The sequence below is a fragment of the Rhinoraja longicauda genome, chromosome 20 (assembly GCF_053455715.1).
Source record: "Rhinoraja longicauda isolate Sanriku21f chromosome 20, sRhiLon1.1, whole genome shotgun sequence".
Classification (NCBI taxonomy): domain Eukaryota; kingdom Metazoa; phylum Chordata; class Chondrichthyes; order Rajiformes; family Arhynchobatidae; genus Rhinoraja; species Rhinoraja longicauda.
The window spans coordinates 21,338,798-21,366,109 of record NC_135972.1 but is presented as its reverse complement, the minus strand read 5'-3'; the positions used below and the strand labels follow the sequence as shown (position 1 = coordinate 21,366,109).

At 50.0% G+C, this 27,312-nt stretch overlaps 1 protein-coding gene across 9 annotated transcripts in view; it reads left to right on the top strand.

Annotated features, from left to right (window-relative positions):
• Nucleotides 1–27,312, top strand: part of nav3 (neuron navigator 3) — a 579,072-nt gene that overhangs the window by 466,982 nt on the left and 84,778 nt on the right. For 6 of the 9 annotated variants that reach the window (XM_078417159.1, XM_078417163.1, XM_078417162.1 and 3 more), the window contains 2 exons: nucleotides 8,478–9,459; nucleotides 13,342–13,457. The exons of 1 other annotated variant lie outside the window; for it this stretch is intronic. In XM_078417159.1, coding sequence (XP_078273285.1) covers nucleotides 8,478–9,459; nucleotides 13,342–13,457 — 1,098 coding nt within the window. Of the gene's footprint in view, nucleotides 1–8,477; nucleotides 9,460–13,341; nucleotides 13,458–24,024; nucleotides 25,380–27,312 lie in introns of those variants that run through there. 2 more of the 9 variants (XM_078417167.1, XM_078417164.1) reach the window with 1 other exon arrangement.

The window sequence follows — 27,312 nt, the reverse complement described above, 5'->3', positions numbered from 1 at the left end:
GAGTAAAAGAGTGCATTCACCCTATGTAGTTTAGAGACACTGAGCGGAAACAGGCTCTCTGGCCCACCGAGTCCACGCCAAACAGTGATCCCCGTACACTCATTTTACCATTTTTACTGAAGCCAGTTAACCTACAAACCTGCACGTCTTTGGAATGTGGGAGGAAACCGGAGCACCCGGAGAAAACCTACACCATCACAGGGAGAACATACAAAACTCCGTACAGACTGCCTACCTTATTCCTAATATATATTGTAAATGGCATGATTGTAATCATGTGTGGTCTTTCCGCTGACTGTATAGGACACACCAAAATCTTTTCACTGTACCTCAGTGTACGTGACAATAAACTAGACTGAACTGACCAGACAGCACCTGTAGTGAGGATCGAACCCGGGTCTCTGGTGCTGTAAGGCAGCAACTCTACCGCTGCGATACCTTGCCAAAACCCTATTCTATTCTATTCTATTCTATTCTATTCTATTCTATTCTATTCTATTTTCCCACACTCCAAAGACGTACAGGTATGTAGGTTAATTGGCTGGGTAAATGTAAAAATTGTCCCTAGTGGGTGTAGGATAGTGTTAATGTACGGGGATCACTGGGCGGCACGGACTTGGTGGGCCGAAAAGGCCTGTTTCCGGCTGTATATATATGATATGATATGATGATATTCCCCTCATGGTCTTATACACTATCATGAGGTAAGATGAAAAGCTACTTTGAACGTGATTTATTTTTGGTTGCTTGCAACCGCCTTTGATCACGTGGGATATTTGACGATAGTTGGCACAAGTGGGCTGGAAGATATATCGGGGTGCTTCTGCGAGTCGGGTACTCCGAGAGCCACCTAGGACCTAATTGCTCTTCCAAAGACCTGCGGTTTGGTCGGTTAATTGGTCACAGTGTGTTGGTGAGCAGAAGAATCCAGGGAGGGCTGATGGGAAAGTTGGATGAATACAATGGATCAAGGTGCTGGAGTAACTCAGCACGTGAGGCATCATGTCTGGAGAACTTGGATAGGTGACGTTTCGGGTTGCGACTCTTCTTAAGACCCCAAAAATTCACCTATCCATGAATAGTTTAGTTTAGTTTTGTTTAGAGATACAGCGTGGAAACAGGTCCTTCGGCCCACCGAGTCCGCATCGACCAGCGTTCAGCCATACACTAGCACTATCCTACACACTAGGGACAATTTACAGCAGCTAGTTAACCTACAAATCTACGTGCCGTCTGGAGAACGTGCAAACTCTGTGCAGACAGCAGCCGTAGTCTCGATTACACCGGGTCTCTGGCGCTGGAAGGCAGCAACTCTACCGCCCTGTCACTGTGCTGCACAAATGTTCTCATGGGACTCACTGAGTTACACAGTGTGGTATTTTGTATACCAGGATCTGCAGTTCCTTGTGCCTACAAGAATAGGGGCCAGGGGCGGCACAGTGGCTCAGCGGAGAGTTGCTGCTTTACAGTGCCAGAGACCCGCGTTCGATCCTAACCACAGGTGCTGTCTGCACGGAGTTTGCACGTTCTTCCTGTGACCGTGCGGGTTTTCTCCAGGTGCTTCGGTTTCCCCCAAACTCCAAAGACATGCAGGTTTGTAGGTTAATTGGCTTTGGTAAAAAAAAATGGTATATTGTCCGTACTGTGTGGGATAGCGCTAGTGCACAGATGATCGCTGGTCAGCATGGACTAGGTGGACCCACAGGGCCTGTTTCCATGCTGCATCTCTAAACTCTAAAGTCTATTAAAATGGGATCAGTGCAGGACCATTGTCAGCGATTGCTCGATGGTCAGCATGCCCTCAATGGGCCGAAGGGCCTATTCTCCTGCTGTGTGGCTCTATGACTCTCTGGGGGGAAAGTGTGCAGCCCATAGTCTCTCTCAGCCTGGGTTCAAAAGGGTTGACAGTCCTGGGGCAGGGAAATTCTCATTTAGCCACTCTGCATTCAACAGATTTATCAGCAGGCTTCCAGAAATAGAGATTTAATGAGGCATGGTTATCGAGTATTCCTCAGTCAGCGCTCCTGCAGAATACAAATGAACGCAGGATTTTACAGGAGTTTGGGTGGCAGGGCAGGGGTGGTGTCTAACTATATACTCACACTGTCCATGTTGAGGAAGCACTGTAACAGAGGGGTGCAGAGGGATAGCTGTGATGCTCCCCCTTGTAAACCTTTCAAGTCGAAGCATCGTACGCCGCGGAGCACCTGTATGGTTTTTAACTTTTTAGATGTGCCACTATTCCGTCTAATGTGATTACTTGGTCTATCTTTCTTGAAATAACTACCCATTTAATTCCCCTCAACGAGCTCCTTCCCCTTCGAATTGCTTGAAAGACAAGAAACAGGCCCTTCGGCCCACTGAGTCCATGCCGACCATCGATTACCCAATAAGACTAGTTCTATGTTCTCCCACTTTCCCATTCACTCCCTGCACACTAGGGACAATTTACTGAGGGCTAATTAACCTACAAACCCGCACGTCTTTGGGATGTGGGAGGAAACTGGAGCACCCGGTGGGAACCCCATGTGGTCTCGAGTTCAGTTTAGTTCAGAGATACAGTGTGAAAACAGGCCCTTTGGCCCACCGAGTCCGTAACAACCAGCGATTCCCGCACATTAACACTATCCTACACACCCTAGGGACAATTTTACATTTATACCGAACCAATTAACCTACAAACCTGTTCATCTTTGGAGTGTTGGAGGAATCCAAAGATCTGAGGAAGGACGTGCTGGCTCTGGAGAAGGTCCAGAGGATGTTTACAAGAATGATCCCAGGGTTGAGCAGGTTAACCTATGATGAGCGTTTGTCGGCACTGGGCCTGTACTCGCTGGAGTTTAGAAGGATGAGGGGGGACCTCACTGAAACGTACAGAATGGTAAAAGGCTTGGATTGAGTGGATGTGGAGAGGATGTTTCCACTAGTGGGAGAGTCTAGGACTAGAGGTCATAGCCTCAGAATTAAAGATTGTTATTTTAGGAAGGAGATGAGGAGAAATTTCTTTAGTCAGACGTAGTGAATCTGTGGAATTCTTTGCCACAGAAAGCTGTGGAGGCCAAGTCAGTGGATGTTTTTAAGCCAGAGATGGATAGATTCTTGATTAGAATGGGTGTTAGAGGTTATGAGGGAGAAGGCAGGCGAATGGGGTTAGGAGGGTTAGATAGATCAGCCATGATTGAATAGCGGAGTACAATTGATGGGCCGAATGGCCTAATTTTTACTCCTATTCCTTATGACCTTATGACCTCGACGAAAATCCATGCGGTCACGGGTAGAACATGCAAACTCTGTACAGACAGCACCCGAGGTCAGGATCGAACCCGGGTCACTGGCGCTGTGAGGCAGCAGCTCGAACCATCGTGCCACTGTGCCACCCAAAGAGAGAATTGAAATGTTTTGCTCTCCAAGCACTTTTCCCAATCCCTGTCGGATTGCTCCACCAGTCTCTCAAGCGTTGCATTCCCGAATCCTAAAATCTCAGTGCATGGAACATTTCTTCCCTCTGTCGGTCGCCCCCTGTCTCCTTTGCCAATTCCCTTAAATCCACATTCTCTGATTACAGACCCTCCTGCCAGTGGAAACAGTTGATTCTTATTTACTCTATAAAAGGAATTCACGGTCAAAACACCTTTATTAAATCTCCTCATGGACATTGCTGCTGAATGAAAGACACCCCCCTACTTCAGCGATCACGCCATGTACATAGAGGTCCTGAGCTACTATCTACCTCATTTGGAGACTCTTGGACTATCTATAATCGGACTTAACATAACACTTTACTGGACTTTATGTTGCACTAAACGTTATTAATAATAATAATAATAATAATAATAATGCATTACATTTATATAGCGCTTTTCAAACACTCAAAGACGCTTTACAGGGATTACTAGAACATAGAGAAGAAAATAAATAGATAAATAAGTAAACGAACAGAAAAAGGAGACAGAAGGTGAGGTGACGGTCAGTGGTTGAAGGCAGTGCTGAACAGGTGAGACTTCAGTGATGTTTTGAATGTGGTGAGTGAGGAGGAGTCTCTGACGGCTTGGGGTAGTGAGTTCCAGAGGGTGGGAGCAGCGATGGAGAAAGCCCTGTCCCCCCAGGATCTGAGTTTGGTCCGGATGGGGGGGGGGGGGGACAGGAGGTTGGCAGCAGCAGAGCGGAGGGTGCAGGTGGGAGTGTGCCTGTGGAGGAGGTCAGTCAGGTAGGATGGGGCCAGGTTATGGAGGGCTTTGTAGGTCATGAGGAGGATTTTGTACTGGATTCTCTGGGGGATGGTGAGCCAGTGGAGCTTGTAAAGGACGGGGGTGATATGGTCACGGATCGGGGAGTGGGTGAGTAGACGGGCAGCGGAGTTTTGAATGTATTGAAGTTTACTGATGATTTTTGAGGGTGAGCCATAGAGGAGGCTGTTGCAGTAGTCCAGACGGGAGGTGATGAAGGCGTGGATGAGGGTTTCTGCAGCTGTGGAGGAGAGGGATGGACGGAGACGGGCGATGTTTTTGAGGTGGAAGAAGGCTGTCTTGGTGTATCTGTACACTGTGGATGGTTTGATTTTAATCATGTATAGTCTTTCTGCTGACTGGTTAGCACGCAACAAAAGTTTTTCACTGTACCTCGGTACACGTGACAATAAAGTAAACTAATCTAGAACATTGAACATAGAATAGTGCAACACAAGGACAGGCCCTTTGGCCCGCAATGTCGTGCCAAATATGATGCCAAGACCATCTCTTATCTGCCCACGCATGACCCATATCCCTCCATTCCATGCATATCCATGTGCCTGTCCAAAAGCTTCAAATGCCGCTGTTGTCTCTGCCTCAACCACCACCTCTGGCAGCGCGTCCCATCTCCTCTAAACTTTGCCCCTCTCACCTTAAAGCTATGCCTGTGGGGCGTCAACTCACCTGGATTCCAGGCCCAGTACTGGACCGAGAGGCTGAAGAAGGGTCTCGACCCGATACGCCATGTCTCCAGAGATGCTGCCTGCCCCTCTGCATTACACCAGCACTTTGTGTCCTTTTGTGAATTAACCAGCATCGGCAGTTCTTTGTTTCTACTATGATTTCTGCAGTGATAACTCCTGAGTCGGTTACAGTGGACAATCGGCAATAACGGGCACTGTCCCATCACCATCTATCCCCCCCCCCCCCCCCCGCCTTGGTCCGTTATAATGAAGGTTTAATGTCGTTGGAAATTCTGGCCTGTATTTGTGGAGCTATTAAACTGAATTACAGTTGCCTCTCGCTTTTGAGGTGTTGGATACACCGTGTTAGAAGGTGTTTACCTCAACTGGATGTGTGTTTCTGTTCTGAATTCTTCACCCATTCTCTGCACTAACGCTCGGGGCTGACCTGTGAGAGCCAGTGAGCTGATCCGAATGGCAGCGCTAATGAACTGATTATTGCCCCATGTTGCAGAGCACGATGATAAACAATTTGATTCTTTATTTCCAAGGGAGATGCAAGACTGTGAATCTTCTGCCTGTCGTACATTTGCATCGCGAAAGTTGGTGATTTTCCGCGTGGCTGGTTTTCGGTTGTTAATCATTAGCTACAACCAAGGTCTTGCATTTCAATTGCTCCAGCTCTCCGCTGTTGCAGTTAATACTGCGGTTGCTCTCACGTCCAATATCACCATTTAGAAAACATTTGTACTGCAGTGGATAACCTGGCCCATTGAACTGATCGCAGGAAGGATTGATTGGGTTAACGTATTATGAGCGTTTGACAGCACTGGACCTGTACTCGCTGGAGTTTGGAAGGATGAGGGGGGGGGGGGGGGGGTGTGGGGGGGACCTCATTGAAACTTACCGAATAGTGAAAGGCCTGGATAGAGTGGATGTGGAGAGGATGTTTCCACTAGTGGGAGAGTCGAGGACCAGAGGGCACAGCCTCAGAATAAAAGGACGTACCTTTAGAAAGGAGATGAGGAGAAATTTCTTGAGCCAGAGGGTAGTGAATCTGTGGAATTCCTTGCGACAGAAGGCTGTGGAGGCCAAGTCATTGGAGAGTCATAAGGAGAGATAAGGGCGGCACAGTGGTGCAGCGATAGAGTTGCTGCCTTACAGCGCCAGAGAACCAGGTTCGATCCTGACCTCAGTGCTGTTTGTACGGAGTTTGCACCTTCTCCCTGTGACCGCGTGGGTTTTCTCCGGGTGCTACGGGTTTGTGCTTTGGTGGGCACCTGGAACGTGGTGCCAGGGGTGGTGGTGAAGGCAGATACGATAGTGGTGATGAAGAGATCTCTACCCCCGAGCACAGACCTGTGGGAGGGAGCCGAGGGAGATACATTAATTAAAGCAGATCTGCTTAATACAAAACTGAAGCTGCGGGGGAGAATTTGGAACATGTCCTTGACTATGAAGCTAAGTGACCATTCAACTCTCCAACGTCATTCAGTCCTTCAATCGCTGCATACAATTTAACTCTATTATGTTCCACAGTTCCCACTTATTTGTCAAAGGCTGGGGAACAATATGCAGGCAGGAACACGCAGTGTGGTAACATGGGCAGTTAGCTTGGTTCAATTTATTATTGTCACTTGTACCGAGGTACAGTGAAAAGCTTTTGTTTGTGTGCTATCCAGTCAAAGAAAAGCCAAAACATGAATACAATCACGCCGACCACACTGCACAGATAAAGGATAAAGGGGACAACATTCAGTGAAAGATGTAGCATAAAAGTCCGATAAAGTCCGATTAAAGACAGTTCAAAGGTCTCCAACGATGTAGATGGGAGGTCAGGACCGCTCTCTAGTTGTTGACAGTTGGAAAAAAACTGTCTCTGAATCTGCAGGTATGTGTTTTCAACTTCTGTACCTCTTGCCTGAGGGGAGAGGGGAAGATGAGGGAGTTCTTGCTGAATACTTGATGAGACTGGTTCTTGCTGAATACTTGGAGCTTTCTCAAATTCAGAGAGCAAACCAAGTCTCTTTGCCCGTGTCAATCCCCAAACAAAAAAGATTAGCTGCCTTGTAACCTCGGTACAAAATGCTGGAGGAACTCAGCGGGACAGGCCCTTCTGTTCTTTAACCTATTCCTTTTCTCCAGAGATGTTGCCTCTTCCTTTGATGTCACTAAGGCACTTTTCGCCTAGCCAAAACTAAAACTAACCAAAACTAAAACGAGCTGACATTTGAAGCTTGTGTTCCCACCTCCCCCCACCACCTTACTCTGTGATTCTTGCTCTCCACTTTAGACTTCAGAGATACAGAGAAATAGACCCCACCGAGTGATCACCGGAATGGCGGGACTGTCGTATGTTGAAAGGCTGGAGCGATTGGGCTTGTATACACTGGAATTTAGAAGGATGAGGGGGGATCTTATTGAAACATATAAGATAATTAGGGGATTGGACACATTAGAGGCAGGAAACATGTTCCCAATGTTGGGGGAGTCCAGAACAAGGGGCCACAGTTTAAGAATAAGGGCTAGGCCATTTAGAACGGAGATGAGGAAGAACTTTTTCAGTCAGAGTGGTGAAGGTGTGGAATTCTCTGCCTCAGAAGGCAGTGGAGGCCAGTTCGTTGGATGCTTTCAAGAGAGAGCTGGATAGAGCTCTTAAGGATAGCGGAGTGAGGGGGTATGGGGAGAAGGCAGGAACGGGGTACTGATTGAGAGTGATCAGCCATGATTGCATTGAATGGCGGTGCTGGCTCGAAGGGCTGAATGGCCTCCTCCTGCACCTATTGTCTATTGTCTATTGTCTATCACCCCATACACTAGCAGCATCCTGCACACCAGGGACTGTTTCCCATTTCCAGAAGCCAATTAGCCTACAACCTACCTGGGGAAAGCCCATGTGGTCACAGGGAGAACGTGCAAACTCCACGTAGACAGCACCCGTAGTCAGGAACGAACCCGGGTCTCTGCCACTGTGAGACAGCGACTCTACCGCTGCGCCACTGTGCTGCCCCAGGAATCTTTTGCTTAGGCAGCACAACGGCCAAACCGCCCCACATCTCAGCTGCTGTCTGGGCAGAGTTTGCTCGTTCTTCCTGTGACGATGTTGGCTTCCTCTGGGTGCTCCCACATCCCAAAGACGTGCAGGTTTGTAGGCCAAATGGTGTCGGTAAATTGTCCCTCGTGTGTAGGCTGTGGTTGAGAAAGTGGGATACCCCAGAACAAGTGGAAATGGGTGATTGATGGTCGGCATGGACTCAATTGTGTGTTCATTGGCGTTGTTCTTGATTCGCGCATCGTCTTTTTCTGACTGGATAGCACGCCAACAAAAGCTTTTCACTGTACCTCGGTACACATAATAAACGGAATTAAACCAAATTAAACTTGAAGGGTGTCTCATGGTGGTGCAGTGGGAGAGCCGATGCCTCTAGGCGCCAGAGACCCGGGTTTGATCCTGACCTCGGGTGCTGTCTGCGTGTGGCAGCAACCCTACCACTGCGCCCCTGTGTACTGCTCGCCCTCTGAGGGGTATCGGTGGTTTGACATTGATCATGATTTCTTCTCTCAGTTTCAGAGACGGCCAAAGGTGCTGCGGCTCCAGGAGGCATGAACGGGACCGTGGCGACCGCGGCAAACAGCGGGCACCAGCCCGCCTCTGCCATCCCATCCCCCAGCTCCGGCAAACCCTGGCGCAGCAAGTCGATGAACGTCAAGCACACCGCCACGTCGCCCATGCTGAGCGTGAAGCCGCCGAGCCCCGCCACTTCCCCCACCGCCCCCGCCGACCGCTCGCGCGTCCCCTACCCTGAAACGCCCAAGGCCACGGGCGGAGAGCAGAGATCCATGCTGGAGAAGTTCAAGCTAATCAACAGCAGGACTGCACCCCGACAGCCCGGGCACCAGGCGGCGCTGCCCGCGGAGGGCGCCCGTGACGAGGGACTGCTCTCGGAGGGCGGGGAGGTGGATGGAGCCGGCGGGGGCAGCCCCAAAGCACAGTCCAAGGGCCCATGCCAACGGACAGGCAGCAAAGCCCCCTGCCAGAAGAAGCCCGGGGGAGCCCCTGCCAAGGAGGAGCGGGAGAAGGAGAAGGGCAAGGGGCCGAAGGTGGCCAAGGATGAGAAGGGGGGCGAAGCGCCCAGGAAGAGCTCCAAGATCGCCAGCCTCATCCCCAAAGGGGGCAAGTCGGCGGGGGCGAAGAAGGAGAGCGCGATCCCGGCCTCCAGCGGGATCCCCAAACCAGGATCCAAGATGGCCACCGGGAAGACACCAACTGTCGCTGTGCCGACGGGAGCCAAGGACCCGGAGAAGGCCAAGAGCACCAAGGGGAGTCCCAGCCACTGCCTGCCGAAAGCTCCGGGCGACAACAAGGCTTCCGGCCCCTCGGACGGGAGGGGTGCCGCCCTGCCCTCCTCTCCACCCTCCTCCTCCAACCCCACCGGGGTGTCTGGTGGGCACACTGCGGGCACTGCCAACGCCCACGTCTATCTCCCACAGTCTCAGCAGCAATACAACCACCCCAACACCGCCACCGTCGCCCCCTTCCTCTACAAGTAAGTAGTGCGCTGCTAACACAGGAAGAGGCCTTTCAGTAATGGTATTCAGTGCCCTTCAGAAAGATGGTCAAACTGCACATTGCACTGCTATTTTTCTCTTTGCACTAACTGTTGTACTCATGTACGATTTGATTGCACTCATGCCCCTGGCGGGTAGGGAGGGGATAATATAGATCTAGTGTGAACGGGTGGTCGATGGTCAAGCATGGACTCCATGCTGAATATCTAAACTACACCTGAAACCTATTTGCAGTCTCTTGTGTCTCCATCTCATGTTGTAAACATTCAAACCTATTTGATTTTCAGATATCTCGGGTCCCACGAGGGTTTTAGTTTAGAAATACAGCGTGGAAACTGGCCCTACGGCCCAACTTGCCCACGATTGAGTCATAGAGATTTTAGACTTCAGAGATACAGCATGGAAACAAGCCCTGGCTCAGTAGATGGTTCTCCACTATTAAGATGAACGTTAAATGCCCTATGAAACTCACATTCTAGGAATGATTAATAAACAAGTTGCCCAATACCAATATTTACCCCTCAAAGGGAGCCTTGGAAAGCATATCTGGGGTTTTGGTGTTTTGAGGGACTGAGCTTCGTGCAAATTGGCACCGCACCGCCCTGCTCTGAGGCCGCTCTTTGGTTAAGTGCTTTAATGGTTGTGAAGTGCGTGCTGAGACCATGAAAGGCACTATAAAAATGCAAGCCCAACGTTCCTTCTTGAAGCCACGCGCAAACTGAAAGTGATTTCATGCCAGTCCTGCCCAAGACACGTATCCCTGCTTCCTTCGTCGGAATCTGAATCAGACTGAAGAAGGGTCTCGACCCGAAACGTCACCCATTCATTCCTTCTCTCCAGAGATGCCGCCTGTCCCGCTGAGTTCCTCCAGCATTTTGTGTCTACCCCTGCTTCCTTCGTGTCTCGCACGCAATGGGAGCAGTCAGTTGCTTGCGGAACGGCAACTAATGAAACACGCTATTATGGCTTCATAAAATAAACTCTTTCACCAGCCTGCCAGTCAGTGTTTGCATGGACAGAATTTCAGAATATCCAAAAGAGAAAGTGGTCAGTAAATATGAACCGTTCACTGTGCTCTTTGTGAAGGTTTGTTTATCCCACTGTTCCAACTCTAGTGATTGGGTTCAATGCCCGGGCTCTGGGAGGGAGACTGTTGGTGGTGATCGCCCGGTTAGACTGCGGGAGGATTTGTGTAAAAGATTCAGGAGGCAACTCTGACACAGAATGTCGAAACAAAGAACTGCACATGCTGGTGTATACCAAAGATTGACACGGTAGTGGAGTGCCGGAGTAACTCAGCGGCTCAGGCAGCATCTCTGGAGAAGAAGGACATTGCCCTTGAGTCTGAGGAAGGGTCCCGGCCAGAAACATCGTCCATCCTTTTTCTCCAGGGATGCTGCCTGATTTACTGAGTACTGAAGTACTGAGTTACGCCATCAATCCTTGCACAACAGAGTTCAGTGAGGAATGAGGTCTGGTCCTTGAAGACGGCACAGTGGTGCAGTGGTAGTGTTGCGGCCTCCCAAAGCCAGAGACCCAAGTTCGATTCTGAACTTGGGTGCTGTCTGTATGGAGTTTGCACGTTTCCTCATGGCTTTCCTCTGGGTGCTCCAGCTTCCTCCCACACTCCAAAGATGTGTGGGTTTGCACGTTAATTGGTTTCTGCAAAATTGTCCCTAGTGCGTTGGATAGAGGTAGTTTACGTCAGTATGGGCCCGATGGGCCAAAGGGCCTATATGCACGCTGTATCTTTAAAGTGATGCAACTCAGACACACCCGTGGCAACTCGCTGCTACATTCATGACAACCTCCACACCTACGGGCTCAGGGCAAAGAGAGCCTGATAAATTACAAAGGCACAAAATGCCAGAGTAACTCAGCGGGTCAGGCAGCATCTCTGGAGAAAGTGGTATAATGTTCCTGAAACATCACCTGTCCATGTCCTCCAGAGACACTGCCTGATCCGCTGAGTTACTCCAGCACTTTGGCTCTTTCTTTTTTTGGTTGCAAGCCAGCATCTTCAGTTCCTTGTATCCACCGATAACTTACAGTATTTGTTCTGGTCAGCAGCCAAGACTGTTTGGAATCACCAGGAGACAGCCAAGGTGTTTTGACTCCAGCTGTCATTGGGACTATTGAAAGCTACCTGATGTAGATATGTGGCATCATTTCAGGGCCAGTCCAAGGTTTGTGGGACCCCCGGAGCTTGCAAATGAATCTTTGAAGGTGCCAAGGAAATTTGAATAGGTGTTAATGAAGTGTGTCAGAGCTCGGGTTTATAACCAGAAGGGGAAGTGCAATGGAATTCTGCTAAACCTTTATAAATCAGAATAATCTTCAGATGGAGGTTTAGTTTAGCGATAGAGCATGAAAACAGACTCTTCGGCCCATCAAGTCCACGCCAACCCGTACACGCGTTCTACCTTATCCCACTTCCTCATCCACTGCCTACTCACGAGAGGCATGCGACAATAATACATTAACAAACTAAATTTAGAGATACCGCATGGAAACAGGCCATTCGGCCCACCCAGCCTGTGTCAACATCGATCACATGTTCACACTAGCTCCACGTTGTCCCACGTTCTCATCGACACACCAGGGGCCATTTACAGAGGGCCAATTAACCTACAAACCTGCACGTCTTTGGGATGTGGGAGGAAACCGGAGCACCCGGAGGAAATCCACGCGGTCACAGGGAGAACGTGCAAACTCCACACAGACAGCGCCGGTGGTCAGGATCGAACTGGGGTCTCCGGCACTGTGAGGCAGAGGCTCTACCAGGTGCGCCACTGTGCTGCCCATCACACCGTGAAGGACAAAGCCTTCAGGGGAACACTTTTAAGCTTTTGTATCTTCTGCCCGACAGGAAGGGGGTGAAGAGGGAAAGACAGTCACAATCATGATATTACAGGAGCCGTTCAAGATGGCAGTTGCTCAAGCAATCTGTGAGGCCATTGAGGATGGGAAATAAAGGGTGGCTGTGATATTCGAATCCTTAAAAATAATGAATAATTTAAAAAACGCAGTAGCAATGTGCGACCTACTTTTTATGTATCCAGGTTTCGCACACAGTGGGTGGTGGGAATATGAAACATGCTGCCAGAGGAGGTAGTTCAGACGGATAAATAACAGCAGTCAAAAGACATTTGGGCAGGTACATGGATAGGTAAGGCTTAGAGGGAGATGGGCCAAACACGGGCAAATGGGACTCACTGGAATGGGACACCTTGGCGTCATGGACGAGTTGGACTTACGGGGCCTGTTTCCGTGCTGTGTGACCCCATGGTTCTGTGGCTCTATGTGAAGATTTTTATTTCACTGTGCCAATAATGAACTGGAAAGTACTGATATTTTCAGTTGTAATTTTAAGAAGAAAATTGCTTAAAAATCCATTAAGAAAAGAAAACCAGAGATTGAGTGGAACAAACTGGGCAGCATGGTGGCGCAGTGGTAGAGTTGCTGCCATCCAGCGCCAGAGACCCAGGTTCAATCCTGAGTATGGGTGCTGTCTGTACGGAGTTGGTACGTTCTCCCTGTGACTGCATGGGTTTTGACCAGGTGTTCTGGTTTCCTGCCACACTCCAAAGGCGTACAGGTTTGCAGGTTAATTGGCTTCAGTAAAAAATATATAAATTGCCCCTAGTGTGTAGGATAGTACTAGTGTGTGGGGATCGCTGGTTGGCACGGACAGGGTGGGCCGAAGGGCCTAGTCCCCCACTGTATCTCAAAACTAAACTAAATTGGCAAAATCAAAGACCCGTTGGTCTCACGATGGACTGATGTGTTGTCCACCTCTGTGTTGGAAGTGTCTTTGTCGTGTTGAATTATTAATCTCTGTTTTAACCCCCATTTTTCAGAACGCACTCGGATAATGATGGGTCCTCGCTCCTCTCTGGCGATATAAGTGGCAGCCACACAAAACTGGATTCTGTTTACAGCAAGACTGCCAAGCAGTGCCTCGAAGAAATCTCCGGTAGGTGATCTGATCTTATTAAGTCTCCCAACTGTTGGAAATATTTCTGGTGCAATCCTTGAGCTGGAGTAACTCAGCAGGTCAGGCAGCATCTCTGGAGAACAGGGACAGGTGACGTTTTGAGTCGAGACCCTTCTTCAGACTGATTCTTCTGAATGACCTAAAATGTCGCCTGTCCACCTTCTCCACAGATGCTGCCTGACCCGCTGAGTTACTCCAGCCTTTTGTGTCTTTTTTTGTCAACCAGTGTCTGCAGCTCCTTGCTTCAATGATAAGGAACAGCCTATATCACAGAGGAAGGTTCTTGTAAAGTGTTTGACCAGACTTAACCTCCAGGTTAAAAGTTCAAAAAGAGGTCACGGTGCAGAGAGAAAACTGCTTTAAAAAAACAGAAATCAATCGCAATCACAAAATCTTTTGAGGTTGGAGAAGAGATTTGATGTGGTTGATGCAAAGAACGTGAATCTGACGTGAGGTTGTTGGCTGTTTTTAATGTTTTAACGAGCCTGTACCAAGTGCTGATGAATGAGGTCGATGAGATGGATGCCGGGGTTGGCAAGGACAAGGTGGGCCGAAGGGCCTGATACTATACAGGATGACTCGATATCTGTAGAAGTAGTAGAATAAACAATTGCGTTCATGTATCTCCACAAGATGATTGATGAAGCCAATGAGGTGAAAACACAGGTAGACACAAAGTGCGCCGGAGTAACTCAGCGGGTCAGGCTGTATCTCTGGAGTAAAAGGATGAGTGCCGTTTCGGGTCGGGACCCTTCTTCAGACTGTCTGAAAAATCATGAGAGGAATAGATAGGATAAATGTATAGAGTCTTTTAAAGTAGGGGAATCAAGAATCAGAGGACATAGGTTTAAGATGAGGGGGGGGGGGAATGTTATAGGAACCTGAGGGGCAACATTTTCACATGTAGGGTGGTGGGTGTCTGGAACAAGCTGCAGGAGAAGATAGTTGAGGCAAGTACTATTGCAGCGTTTAAGAAACATTTAGACAGATACGTGGATAGGGTAGGTTTAGAGGGGTAGACACTGGAGAAAAGTAATAGGTGACGTTTCGGGTTGAGACCAGGGTGAAGAACAGTCTCGACCCAAAATGCCGCCTATAATTTTTTTCTCCAGAGATGTTGCCTGACCTGCTGAGTTACTCCAGGACTATGTGTCTACCTTCGGTATAAACCAGCATCTGCAGTTCCTTCCTACACATTATTTCTACGTTGTGCTGGAGATCAGGACTGGTTGCATATCCCACAGTCCGTCCACACTCTCACAGAGTGCCTCACTTTGCCGCTCCATGGAATTAACTCTAATGCCTCGTCCTGAGAGACTGTGGGAGTTATTTTTCAAAGCAAGCAACGAAAACATCTGTGGCTTATTGTGTACTTAAAGCCGGTCAGTTTAAGTCCTTATTGGAAACATGATTTTGTTTTTGGTGAACGCATTTGGTTTCCTGTGCAGTTGTCCGTGGTGAGGAGGTGGAGGTTTAATTGGAAAAGGGTGACACTTGTGGTATGTGAGGGGGGAAGTGGAAAGGCAACAGGAAATGTCAGCTTTATAATACTGTGAGGGACTTTCTTTTGCACAGTCCCTTTCTCAATCTCAGGCTATCCCAAAGTGAAGAACTTTCCACTGTGCTACTGTGAACTGTAAAACACAGCCTGATGGTTGCAATCGTAACTTTAAAAGAAAATGGTATAAATATCCCTTGAGGCTCTTGGTCGGCGTAGACAAGTTGGGCCGAAGGGCCTGTTTCCGTGTGATACTACTCCCTGACTCCATAGGGAGCTTGTTGAGAGACAGCAATTTCTGACAGTGTAATTTGGTGTTGAAGATGGAATTACTTTTGGGATGGATAACTGTGGCCAGTACTCAGGTAAACTGTGACCGCGTGGGTTTCCTCCGGGTGCTCTGGTTTCCTCCCACATCCCAAGGACGTGTGGGTTTGTAGGTTAACTGGCCTCTGTAAAATGCCCCGAGTGTGCAGGGAATGGATGATGCGGGATAACGTAGAACTATTGTGAATGGGTGAGTGGTGTTCAACATGGACTCAGTGGGTCTCTGCTTCCATGCTGTTTCTACTTTATCTTCAACTAAGCATTATATTCCCTTCATCCTGTATCTGTACACTATGGACAGCTTGACTGCAATCATGTCTAGTCTTTCCGCTGGCAGGATACACGCAATAAAAAAAGCTGTTCACTGTACCTTTGTACACATGACAGTAAACTAAGTTCGGCATGGACTAGGTGGGCCGAATGGCCCGTTTCCACGCTGTGTCTCTCAAGGAAACTAGATGAAGCTCTTCACCGTACCTCGGTATACGTGACAATAAACTAAACTAAACTAAACTAGTGATCGTTGGTCGACGTGGACTCGATGGGCCGAAGGGCCTGTTTCCACACTGTGTCTCTAAACTAAAGTAAACGACCTTAAAATTATGAACAGCATGAGAAAAAATATCTGCGATGAATCTAACAAAGCAACATGGCTCGATTTATCAGCTTGTTCTAAATATTTGATGTTGAAAGTACTGCAGGAATGGATCATAGTGGAACAACACTGACAAGAACAAATCATTTCTTTTTTTTAAAAACTCACGAGAAAGAGAACTAAGTATTGAGTATATTTCTCCAGTGAGTTTCACAGTGTCAAAATCCTACCGGCCAATTTGATATATCTGGAGAGGTGCCACAGTGCAGGAAGAACGATATCTATTTACCTCCACAATGTTTTAGAGGTTTTACTTTGCTCCTGTACCCCAGGGCCTGAGGTGAAATTATTTCCGACTGAATGTTGAAAGGGGAATTTGATTTGTAACTTCTTGAACACTCTATTATTTGCAAAGGCAAGTCAAGCCGTGCCTGGAGCTTGCCAGCTCTATTGTGGAGTTTGGGCTTCACGCACTGAGCCGGCATATAATTGCCCAGGAATAGAACACAAAGTGCTGGAGTAACTCAGCGGGTCAGGCAACATCTCTGGAGAACAGGGCAGCACAGTGGCGCAGTGGGTGGGTTGCTGCCTTACAGCGCCAGAGATCCATATTCGATCCTGACTACGGGCGCTGCAAACTACAGACGGTGTTTGTACATTCTCCTTGGGACCGGGTGGGCTTTCTCCGGGTGCTCCGGCTTCCTCCCACACTTCACAGTCGCACATGTCCTGACCCTGCTCTCTCCCAGCTTTCTTTCCCCACCCTTTCCTCTACAATCAGTCTGACGAAGGGTCTCGGCCCAAAACGTTGCCTATCCATGTTCTCCAGAGATGGTGCCTGACCAGCTGAGTTACTCCAGCATCTTTGTGTCTTTTTTGTAAAGCTGCATCTTCAGTTCCTTGTTTCTACATCAGAAATAATAAAACTAACTGGCTAGATAGCAGGGTAGTCAGAAATGTAAGTAGATTGGAGGCTTGGGCACCAGTTGTAAACCATCGCTCCATCTCCATGTCTCAGTATCTAGTTGGGGGGGGGGGGGGGTCGGACATTTTAACCCATCACAAAACAGTACAGCACAGAACAGGCCCTTCAGCCCACAATGTCTGTGCTGAACATGATGCCAAGTTAAATTAATCTCCTCTGCCTGCACATGACCCATATCCCTCAACTCCCTGCATATCCATCTAAAAGATTTTTAAACACCACAATCATATCATCCTCCATCACCATAGGTGGTGCAGCGGTAAAGTTGCTGCCATACTGTGCTTGCAGCACCGGAGACCCGGGTTCGATCCCGACCACGGGTGCTGTCTGTACAGAGTTTGTACGTTTTCCCTGTGACCTGTGTGGGTTTTCTCCGAGATCTTCGGTTTCCTCCCACACTCCAAAGACGTACAGGTTTGTAGCTAAATTCGCTTGGTGTAAATGTAAATTGTCCCGAGTGTGTGTATGATAGTATTAAAAGTGTGTGGGGAATGCTGGTCGGTGCGGACCTGCTAGGCCGAAGGGCCTGTTTCTGCGCTGTATCTCTAAACTAAAAACTAAACTAAACTACACCATCCCTGGCAGCGTTGTGCGTTCCAGGCACGCACTACTCTCCGCATAAACAATGTACCTCACGCATCTTCCTTAAACTTTGTCCCCCTCACCATAATGCTCTGCCCTGTAGTATTTGATTTTTCCATCCTGGGGTAAAGGTTCTGAATGTCTACCCTATCTATGCTTCTCATAATTTTATATACTTCCATCAGTTCTACCCTGCGACCTCCGGCGCTCCAGAGAAAGTCCCTCATTCAACATTACAATGACTGGATATTGCTGCTTGTGCGATCTTGCTGTGTGAAGATTGTCTCACCTATTTCCTTCATTGCAACAATGACAATTTTAGTTTTAGTTTAGAGATACAGCACGGAATCAGGCCCTTCGGCCCACCGGGTCCGCGACGACCAGCGGTCCCCGCATTAACACTATCCCACACTCACTGGGGACAACTTTTACATTTACCAAGACAGTTAACCTACAAATCTGTACTGCTTTGGAGGGTGGGAGGAAACTGAAGATCTCGGAGAAACCCACGCAGGTCACGGGGAGAACGTACAATCTCTGTACAGACGGCACCCGTAGTCGGGATCGAACCTGGTCTCCGGCGCTGCAAGCGCTGTACGGCAGCAACTCTACCGCTGCGCCACCGTGCCGCCCACAACTCTTCAATGTTGCTAAATACTTTGCGTTGGCCTGAGACATGGACAATGAGATGTTTAAACCCATCCTCAATAACAAGGCACAAAGTGCTGGAGGAACTCAGCAGATCAGGCAGCAATCCGTGGAGGGAATGGACGGACGACCTTTCAGCTGACGCTTTATCAGGTGCTGGTGAGGTCACATTCGGATTATTGCGAGCAGTTTTGGGCTCCATCTCTGAGGCCGGATGCACCGGCGTTGGAGAGGGTCCAGAGGAGGTTTACGAGAGTGATCCCGGGGATGAGTGGGTTAATGTATGATGAGCGTTTGAAAGCTCTGGGATTGTACTTGCTGGAGTTTTAGAAGGGTGAGGGGTGATCCCATTGAAACCCACCGGATAATGAAAGGCCTGGATAGAGTGGATGCGGGGAGGATGTTTCCAGAAATGTAAGAGTCCAGAACCAGAGGACACAACCTCAGAATGAACAAACATACCTTTAGAATGGAGATGGGGAGAAATGTCTTTAGTCAGAGGGTGATGAATATGTGCAATTCATTACCGCAGATGGCTGTAAAGCAGAAATTGTTAGGTTCCTGATTAGTAAGGGCATCAAAGGTCACGTGGAGAAGGCAGAAGAATGGGGTTGAGAGGGAAAGATAGATCAGCCATGATAGATTGGCAGAGTAGACAGAATGGGCCAAATGGCCTAATTCTGCTCCTATGACTTATGCATTTAATAACTTGTGAATGTCTCAATACATCTATCACTTGCCTGGCTTCGTCCTACCCCCTCCTCTCTTTTCAACCATCACCTTCTTAAGGACCATTAGGATGAGCAATTGAGTCTGAAGAAGGGCCTCAACCCGAAATGTTGCCTATCCATGTTGACTTTAGACTTTAGAGATACAGCACAGAAACAGGCCCTTCAGCCCACAAAGTTTGTGGCGAACAGCGATCACCACGTACACTAACACTATCCTACACACTAGGAACAATTTACAATTTTACCAAAGGGAATTAACCCACAAACATGTGCGACTGTGAAGTGTGGGAGGAAGCCACAGCACCCGGAGAAAGCCCACGCGGTCCCATGGAGAATGTACAAACACCGTCCGTAGTTTGCAGCGCCCGTAGTCAGGATCGAATATGGATCTCTGGTGCTGTAAGGCAGCAACCCACCCACGGCGCCACGTTGCTGCCCTGTTCTCCAGAGATGTTGCCTGACCCGCTGAGTTACTCCAGCACTTTGTGTTCTATTTCTGGGCAATTATGTGCCGGCTCAGTGCGTGAAGATAGGCACAAAGTGCTGGAGTAACTCAGCAGGGCAGGCAGCATGTCTGGAGAAAAGGAATAGGTGACGTTTTGGGTCGGGACCCTTCTTCAGACTGAAAGTGGGGGAAGGAAGGGGGTGTGAATACCTGGAGGCAAGAAAAGACCAGGATCAATCAGGGCCGGCAACAAATGACCTCAGGCAGTGTGGTGCCCTGGTGGGCCCACTGTTGGCTGGGGAAGGTGTGATCTGAAGTGGGATACAATGCGGTGAACTGTGGAACTGGGCAAAACGAGGTAGGGGGGCCAGGGGAGAGTGTAAGTGGAAGATACTTGGACAAAGGGCAGAGATGAGAAAACAGGAGGATTAAAGAGTTGCGAATTTATTTCTGGTTTTCGGTACTTGTGAGTTCAGTATTCCTTCCGCGTCCGTCTGCTCTGCTGGATCAATGGGCTGCCATGGACATTAATCATACCACAGAACACAAATCACCAGGCCAGCAGATCCCCTGTCCCGGGCTAAATAACCTTGGCACCGTGATGATGGATTCTGCGCAAATAATCAGGCTTACCTGTGTTTGTAAAGCCAGATTTAGTTTAGTTCAGTTCAGTTTAGTTGAGTTTATTGTCACGTGTACCGAGGTACAGTGAAATAAGAAAATAACTGCAGATGCTGGTACAAATCGAAGGTATTTATTCGCAAAATGCTGGAGTAACTCAGCAGGTCAGGCAGCATCTCGGGAGAGAAGGAATGGGTGACGTTTCGGGTCGAGACCCTTCTTCAGACTGGTCTGAGGAAGGGTCTCGACACGAAACGTCACCCATTCCTTCTCTCCCGAGATGCTGCCTGACCTGCTGAGTTACTCCAGCATTTTGTGAATAAATACCTTCGAGGTACAGTGAAAAGCTTTTTCGTCATGTGCTAACCTGTCAGCGGAAAGACTACACATGATTACAGTCGAGCCGTCCACAGTGTACAGGTACAGGATAAAGGGAATAAGGTTTAGTGCAAGATAAAAACACTTAGGGACCGAAAATGTTGCGAAAAAAGCACTTATTGAACCTACATTTTTAAAGTAGTATTTATTTATTGCAAGTCACTTAACATACACAGATCAGCATTGGGCCCCTATGCTCGTGGGCCCCCGGGCAAGTGGCCATCAGGCCCATGCGTTAAGACGGCCCCGAGCAGAGGGAGTGACTGGGGTGCGACTGGTCCTTGATTATGCTGGTGGCCTTGCCGAGGCAGCGTGAGGTGTGTGAAGGGTGCAGGAGATCACAGAGAGGGTTAGTTGTTTGTTGTTGATTCCAGAGGTGGTGGGGAGGGATCCTTCTGGAGAGGGGGCACAGATATCCCAAGCAACACCGGCCATCGCTCCATCTCAACGTTGGGTTCAGCCGGACACCTCCTTGCCCTCTGTCAGTGAGTGTGTGGTCCCAGAAATAGCTCGCTAATTAGAGCGGCAGGGTGCTAGCGATGCTGAAATTGATGTTGACAATGCAATAATTAGACTGGTTGCAGCAAGCTGCTTGCAGAGTGCAGCCAGATGACTTGACTCAGATCAGTAAACCCATTTCACGGCCGACGGCTTCTGGAGATGAACAGACTTCAACGGTTGTTCATCACAGCCCTGGTCGTTACGACGTTGCCCTTAAATCAATGCCCGCTGGTAATTGGATGGGCACTGAATGCCTACAATGCCCATTGTGCCATCTGTCTCAAAGAGTCACAGAGCGTCGCAACAAATATCCAAAGGGTACCTGACCTGAAACTGGTTGCCAAACACTTTAACTCCCATTCCCATTCCCATACTGACCCTTCTTCCCTGGGCCTCCTCCACTGAGTGGGTGAGACCACACTCAAATTGGAGGAACAGCACCTCATATTTTGCTTGGGCACCTTTCAACACAGTGGTATGAATATTGATTTCTCTCATTTCAAGTCACCCCTGCATTCCCTCTCTCTCCATCCCTCCCTCACCATCAGTCTGAAGAAGGGTCTCGACCCGAAACGTCACCCACTCCTTCTCTCCCGAGATGCTGCCTGACCTGCTGAGTTACTCCAGCATTTTGTGAATAAATCGATTTGTACCAGCATCTGCAATTATTTTCTTATATCCTCCCTCACCCTAGTCAGCCTGCTGGTTTCACTGGTCGTATCTCACGTCCTCCACCGCCAACAATGGACCATTGTGGGCTCCTTGGCCATCGGTGCCGGCTGACTTATTCTGTACCTTTTCATACCTCTAGTTCCCCTCTCCCCTGACTCTCAGTGTGAAGAAGAGACTTGACCCGAAACGTCACCTTTTTCCTTTTCTCCAGAGATGCTGCCTGACCCGCTGAGTTACTCCAGCTTTTTCTCCCGATCTTCTGAAACATCAACTGATTCCTCTCCCGCAGAGACTGCTGAGCTTTCAGTAGAGTCATAGTGTCATACAGCGTGGAAACAAGCTCGTTGGCCCAACTTGCCCCCACTGACCTACACGCCCCATCTATACGAGTCCCACCTGCTTGCGTTTGGCCCATATCCCTCCAATACATTCCTATCATCTTCCTGTCCAAATGTTTCTTAACCTATCGTGAGCGTACTTGCCCCATCTCTCTCCTCTGGGAGCCCATTCCTTATATCTACCACAAATGCTCTGAATCTCCTCCGATCTCTCTCCAGCACAATCACGTTCTTCCTATGTTGGGAATTCATTCTATTTCCAGTGAGGGGCGTTCCCTGGGCAGGGAGCAGGGAGCAGGGAGGAGAACTGGTGATGCAGCTTCAGGGACTTGCGGAGGCACTGGAGGGGGTGTAAGGAGAGAGTTCCCAGGGATGTGGAGGTCTGGCAAAGGGCTGATGTGGTTCCTTTAGAACTGAGGGGGCGGAAGGGAGATTTGACCAAAGTACGCAAGATAAGGAGAGACCTGGGGGAGGGGAAACAGGAAGAGCTTGCTGTTGCAAACAGTTCAATAACCAGGGCATTGATGTCATGGAGAGTAGGATTAGAGGACAGATAAGAAAGTATTTTAAGAGGTTTGATGTTTGTCTGGGACTGAGGCATTAACCACGTGTACATGTGGTGTGGTCAAGAAGGCTTTCGGCACATCGGCCTTCTGATTTACGGACTGTTCCCAGGGACACATTCAGAGACGGACATCAAGTGCTGCTGGAAGGTCATCAACTCGGTGAAAGACGCTCTTTGATCGGCCCGAAACTTGTTGACCTCCCAGCGGAGTGAGATGTCCGTGGGGGAATGTTGCCGACTGGCCCGCTCCAGACTGCGGGAGTACGTGCTGAGGGACGCACTGAAGCTCGGTGCAGCCAACGCCAAGGCTCTGTGGGGGAGGGCCACAGTCTAGGGTCCTTCCGCTGCTGGACATGGGGGGCAGAATGTGGTGGAGACGCCCCTCAAACAAGGGAAGGGATTTCACCCCAGGGGCCAACATGAGTGGCAACACTGGGTATAATGATATTTCTGTGAACACTACCAAATACAACACAAATGAATGTATGTACAGCTGCAGGGAAATGTCGGAAGGATTTCTGCACTGTTCTTGTTTTGTATAAATTTTTAATTCTGAATAAAGTTCATCTGTCAGAGTATTGAGCATAGAAGTTGGAAGTTCTTGTTAAAGTTGTACTAGATATTGGTGAGGCCACGTTTAGAGTATTGTTTTCAGTTTTGGTCACCCTGTCATAGGAAGGATGTTGTCAAGCTGGAAAGGATGCAGAAGGGATTTACGAGGATGTTGCCAGGACTCGAGGGCCTGAGCTACTGGGAGAGGTTGGGCAGGCGAGGAATTTTTTCCTTAGAGCGCAGGAGGATGAGGGGTGATCTTGTAGAGGTGTATAAGATTGTGAGAGAAATAGATCGGGTGGATGCGCAGTCTTTTACGCAGAGTAGTGGGAATCAAAAAGCAGTGGACATAAATTTAAGCTGAGGGGAAAAAGATTTAATAGGAACCCGTGCAGCAACTCTTTTACACAAATGGTGGTGGGTGTATGGAACGAGCTGCCAGAGGAGGTAGTTGAGGCAGGTACTATCATAACGTTTAAAAACCATTTGGACAGCTACATGGGTAGGACAGGTTTAGAGGGATATGGGGCAAACACAGGCAGGTGGGACTAGTGCAGATGGGGCATGTTGGTCGGAGTGGGCCAAGTTGGGCTGAAGGACATGTTCCCACGCTGTGTGATTGTATGACAACACACCTTACCACCTCCCCCCCCCCCCCCCTCCTCTCTCTTCCCTCCCCAGGGGGAGATTGCCAGTACCCTGACACACAATGAGTGTAAACTCCTCCAGAAGCCTCGAACCTTGAAAGATCCTCCCACCCACCACCATTCAGCTCTGCTGACAGGCAGCTGGTGATGGAGGGGAGGGGAGAGGAGTGGAGGGGAGGGGAGGGGAGGGGAGGGTAGAGGGGGGGAGAGGAGGGGAGGGGAGGGGAGAGGAGGGGAGGGGAGAGGAGCAGAGGGGAGGGGAGAGGAGGGGGGGAAGGCAGGGGAGGGGAGGGGAAGGGATGGGGGTGGCAGGGGAGGGGTGGGGGGGGGGGGGGAGATTTGCCATTCAGCCTTCCGAGCCTTGTTGCCGGCGACCTGTGTTATTTACGATGGAGCAGCTCCTTCTCCCAGCCTGCCTTTTGTTTATGCAGCCGTTTCGAGAGCTGCAGCATCTGCAGCGAAATAAGAGAGAGAGAGAGAGAGAGAGAGCAGGAATGGATGTGAGATGCAGGATGAATGCTAAAGGAGGTGTGATTGGGAAACAGCCTCCCAATTGCCAGACTGCCTTCGTTCTGATGGGAGCCGCTGTAGAGTGTGCCACCTTGTGAGCTGAACGCCCAGCCCTGTGTCAGCACGGCACCTCTCCTTCCCAGTCTCTCTCGTTCTCTCTCTCTCGCGTTCTTTCTCTCTCATTCTCTCCCCCTCTCTCTCGTGTTCTTTCTCTCTCATTCTCCCTCTCTCTCTCTCACTCGCTCTCTCGTTCTCTCTCTCTCTCTCTCTCCCCCTCCCTCTCTCTCTCTCTCTCTCTCTCTTTCTCGTTCTCTCTCTTGTTTTCTCTCATTCTCACTCTCCACACACCATAAGGAAGGATGCTGTATCCCGCTCCGTCTGCCTGTGGATGAGAGGGCTACCTTCGTTCATATATTGTGCTCGTCCTCGGTGTTGGCTCAGGGCTCGGTCGGTGGAAGATGTGAAGCGAGAGGGCAGTGGCTACTCTGAGGGAAGGCTCTGTCGTTGAAGGGTCCTCTGAGGGAAGGGTCCTCGTTGCTGGGAGGCGTGGGTTTGAGTGCCGTGACAGACTGTGGGATGCTGTCTGTGGAGAGCTGGCCGCCCACCATGGTGCTCGGAGCTCCCTGCGCCCCGGAGGAGCGGCGATTCGGGAGGGAGCCTGCAGGGACTGGGGTCGCTCCTTGATCTCGGGGCTGTGTTGGGGGGCGAAAGGGGGAGCAGCCTCCTCCACCCCCTCCTCCCCCTCCCTCACCCCCAACAGCAGAGCGGCCGAGCGGAGGATGAGAGTGATCTGCTTGGCTTACCGGCGGCTCGGCGATAAAGGCAGGCGCTGCGGCGGTGAGCTGTTACCGTCCCTGAGCCCCGGGCGGTGGGAGGATGAGGAGGTCGGTGTCTCCGCCGGCGTCTAGAGGCCGGGAGGCTCCCCACCGGCCGTACCTGCTCAAGCGCAAGTCCCTGGCGGCCCTGGTGCCGGCGGGAGATGGCGGCTGGTGGGCGCCGGAGGGCGGGACGGGAACCCCCGGCCAGAGCCTGTCCCGCTCCCGCCCCCTCTCCGCATCCGAGCGCTCCCTTCCCTTGGCCGTCTTCGGCAGCGACGAGGGGCCGGGCCCACCCCGGGCAAAGGGCCGGCCGGAGAGGGGCGGCCGGGTAGGAAGCGGCTCGGACGAGGAGGTGTCCCGGAACACCCCAAAGCACGAGCTACTGACCGAGGACAGCGACCTCCACGAGGGGGTGGCTCAACTGGACAACGAGATCATCCTCACCATGCTGGGAGATCTGGAACAAGCCCTTTACAACAACATACTGGGTGAGTTCAGACACCCACCCACCCACCCACCCACCCATTCACCCACCCACCCGCTCAATGCTCCGCGCTTTGATGATATATGTGTATTGCGGCTCTTTCGGCCGAATGCAGGCATTTTGATCGGGGGTCTTGCTCTCATTCTACAGCGCGCTCTGCCGACTTTGACATCCCATGGAACATTAGTTGTGATTCATGTTCCCCTTGATACGGAGAGAGGGAGAGAGAGAGAGGGATGGGCGGGGGAGGGGGGAGAGCGAGTGAGAGGGGGGGGGAGGAGGGAAGGGGGGACGATAGGGGGAGAGAGAGAGAGGGAGGAGGGGGAAAGAGAGAAGGGGAGAGAGAAAGAGGGGGAAGGAGAAGCAGTGGGAGAGAGAGGGGGAGAGAAAGGGGGCTGGAGAAAGGGGGGAGAGAGTGAGAGAACGAGAGGGAGAGGGAGAGAAAGGGAGAGAGAGATAAATATAGTGCGTGTCGTATGAAGATGCAGTTAGAAGGCTGCTGCAGATTTGGCATTTGTGAAAGGATGATGCCTCATTGCAATGCCTCGTTGACCGGGGGTGAGAGAGGGAAGAGGTGGGAGAAAGCTGTCAACTGCTGCGGTGCTGGTGGTCTGCACCGGGTGCAGGGAGATGGATCAAGGACTGAATTGTGTTGCTGCTGGTTAATACGTTCTCCGGTTGAGTTAATCCTTGTCGTTCTTCGAGTCATTAAATCAAAGCAATTAGCCTGTAATTGCTCATAATGTGCGCTCACCTTCTGAGGCAGTCCCTCGGGATTTAGAGTTTATGGAGATAAAAGCACAGAAATAGCCCCTTCGGCCCACCGAGTCCGCACCTAAGGTTACGGGGAAGGAAGGAGAATGGGATTGAGAGGGAAAAATAGATCAGCCATGATTGAATGGCGGAGTAGACTCGATGGGCCAAATGGCCTAATTCTGCTCCTATGTCTCATGGTCTTATGGACCATCGAACACCTGTTCATGCTAGTTCCACGTTATCCCACTTTCACATCCACTCCCTACACACGAGGAGCAAATTACAGAGAGCCAATTAACCTGCAAACCCGCACGTCTTTGGGATGTGGGAGGAAACCGGAGCACCCGGAGAAAACCCACGCAGTCACAGGGAGAAGATACAAACGCCACACACAGACAGCGCCCGAGCTCAGGATCGAACCAGGGTCTCTGGCGTTGTGAGTCAAGGGCTAGCCAACCATTGTGGGGGGGGGGGGGGGGAAGGTGAGCTGAAGAGCCTGTTTTCGCTCTGTGTGACACTATGAATCTATGGCTCCAGTCAGTACATTAATCTTCCTGTCTGTGTAATGTGTTACTAATGCTGAAATCAGTGGGACAGAAAAAATAGATCCAACATGATACGAACACAGAGAATGAAAAAATGTGAAAGACTCAGCATGTCAGAGAGCTTTGTGCAAAGAAGGACGGTTTATGTCAATGAGAATTGTGCAGTGGCAGCTTGTCTGATTGGTCAAAGAGTCAAAGAGTCAACACGGAAACAAGCCCTTCGGCCCAACTCATCCATGCTAACCAAGATGCCCTATCTAAGCTCGATCCATTTGCATGCGTTTAGCCCATGTCCCTCTAAATGCTGTCCTAGTAACCTGCCTCAACGACCTCTTCTGGCAGCTCATTCCACATACTCACCACCCTCTGTGAGAAAAAGATTGCAGCTCTCATCTTAAACCTATGTCCTCGGGTCCTTGATTCCCCTACCCTGGGTAAAAGACTGTGCATCTACCCTATCTATTCCCCTCATGATTTTGTCCACACCTCTCCGAGATCACTCCTTACCCTCCTGCTCTCCAAAGAATGAAGTCCTAGCCTGCTCAATCTCACTGTGGCTCAGGCCCTCCGGTCCTGGCAACATGGCAGGAATTTCATTGTCCGTTTGGTACATTGTTCCAGTTTGGTACATGTGAA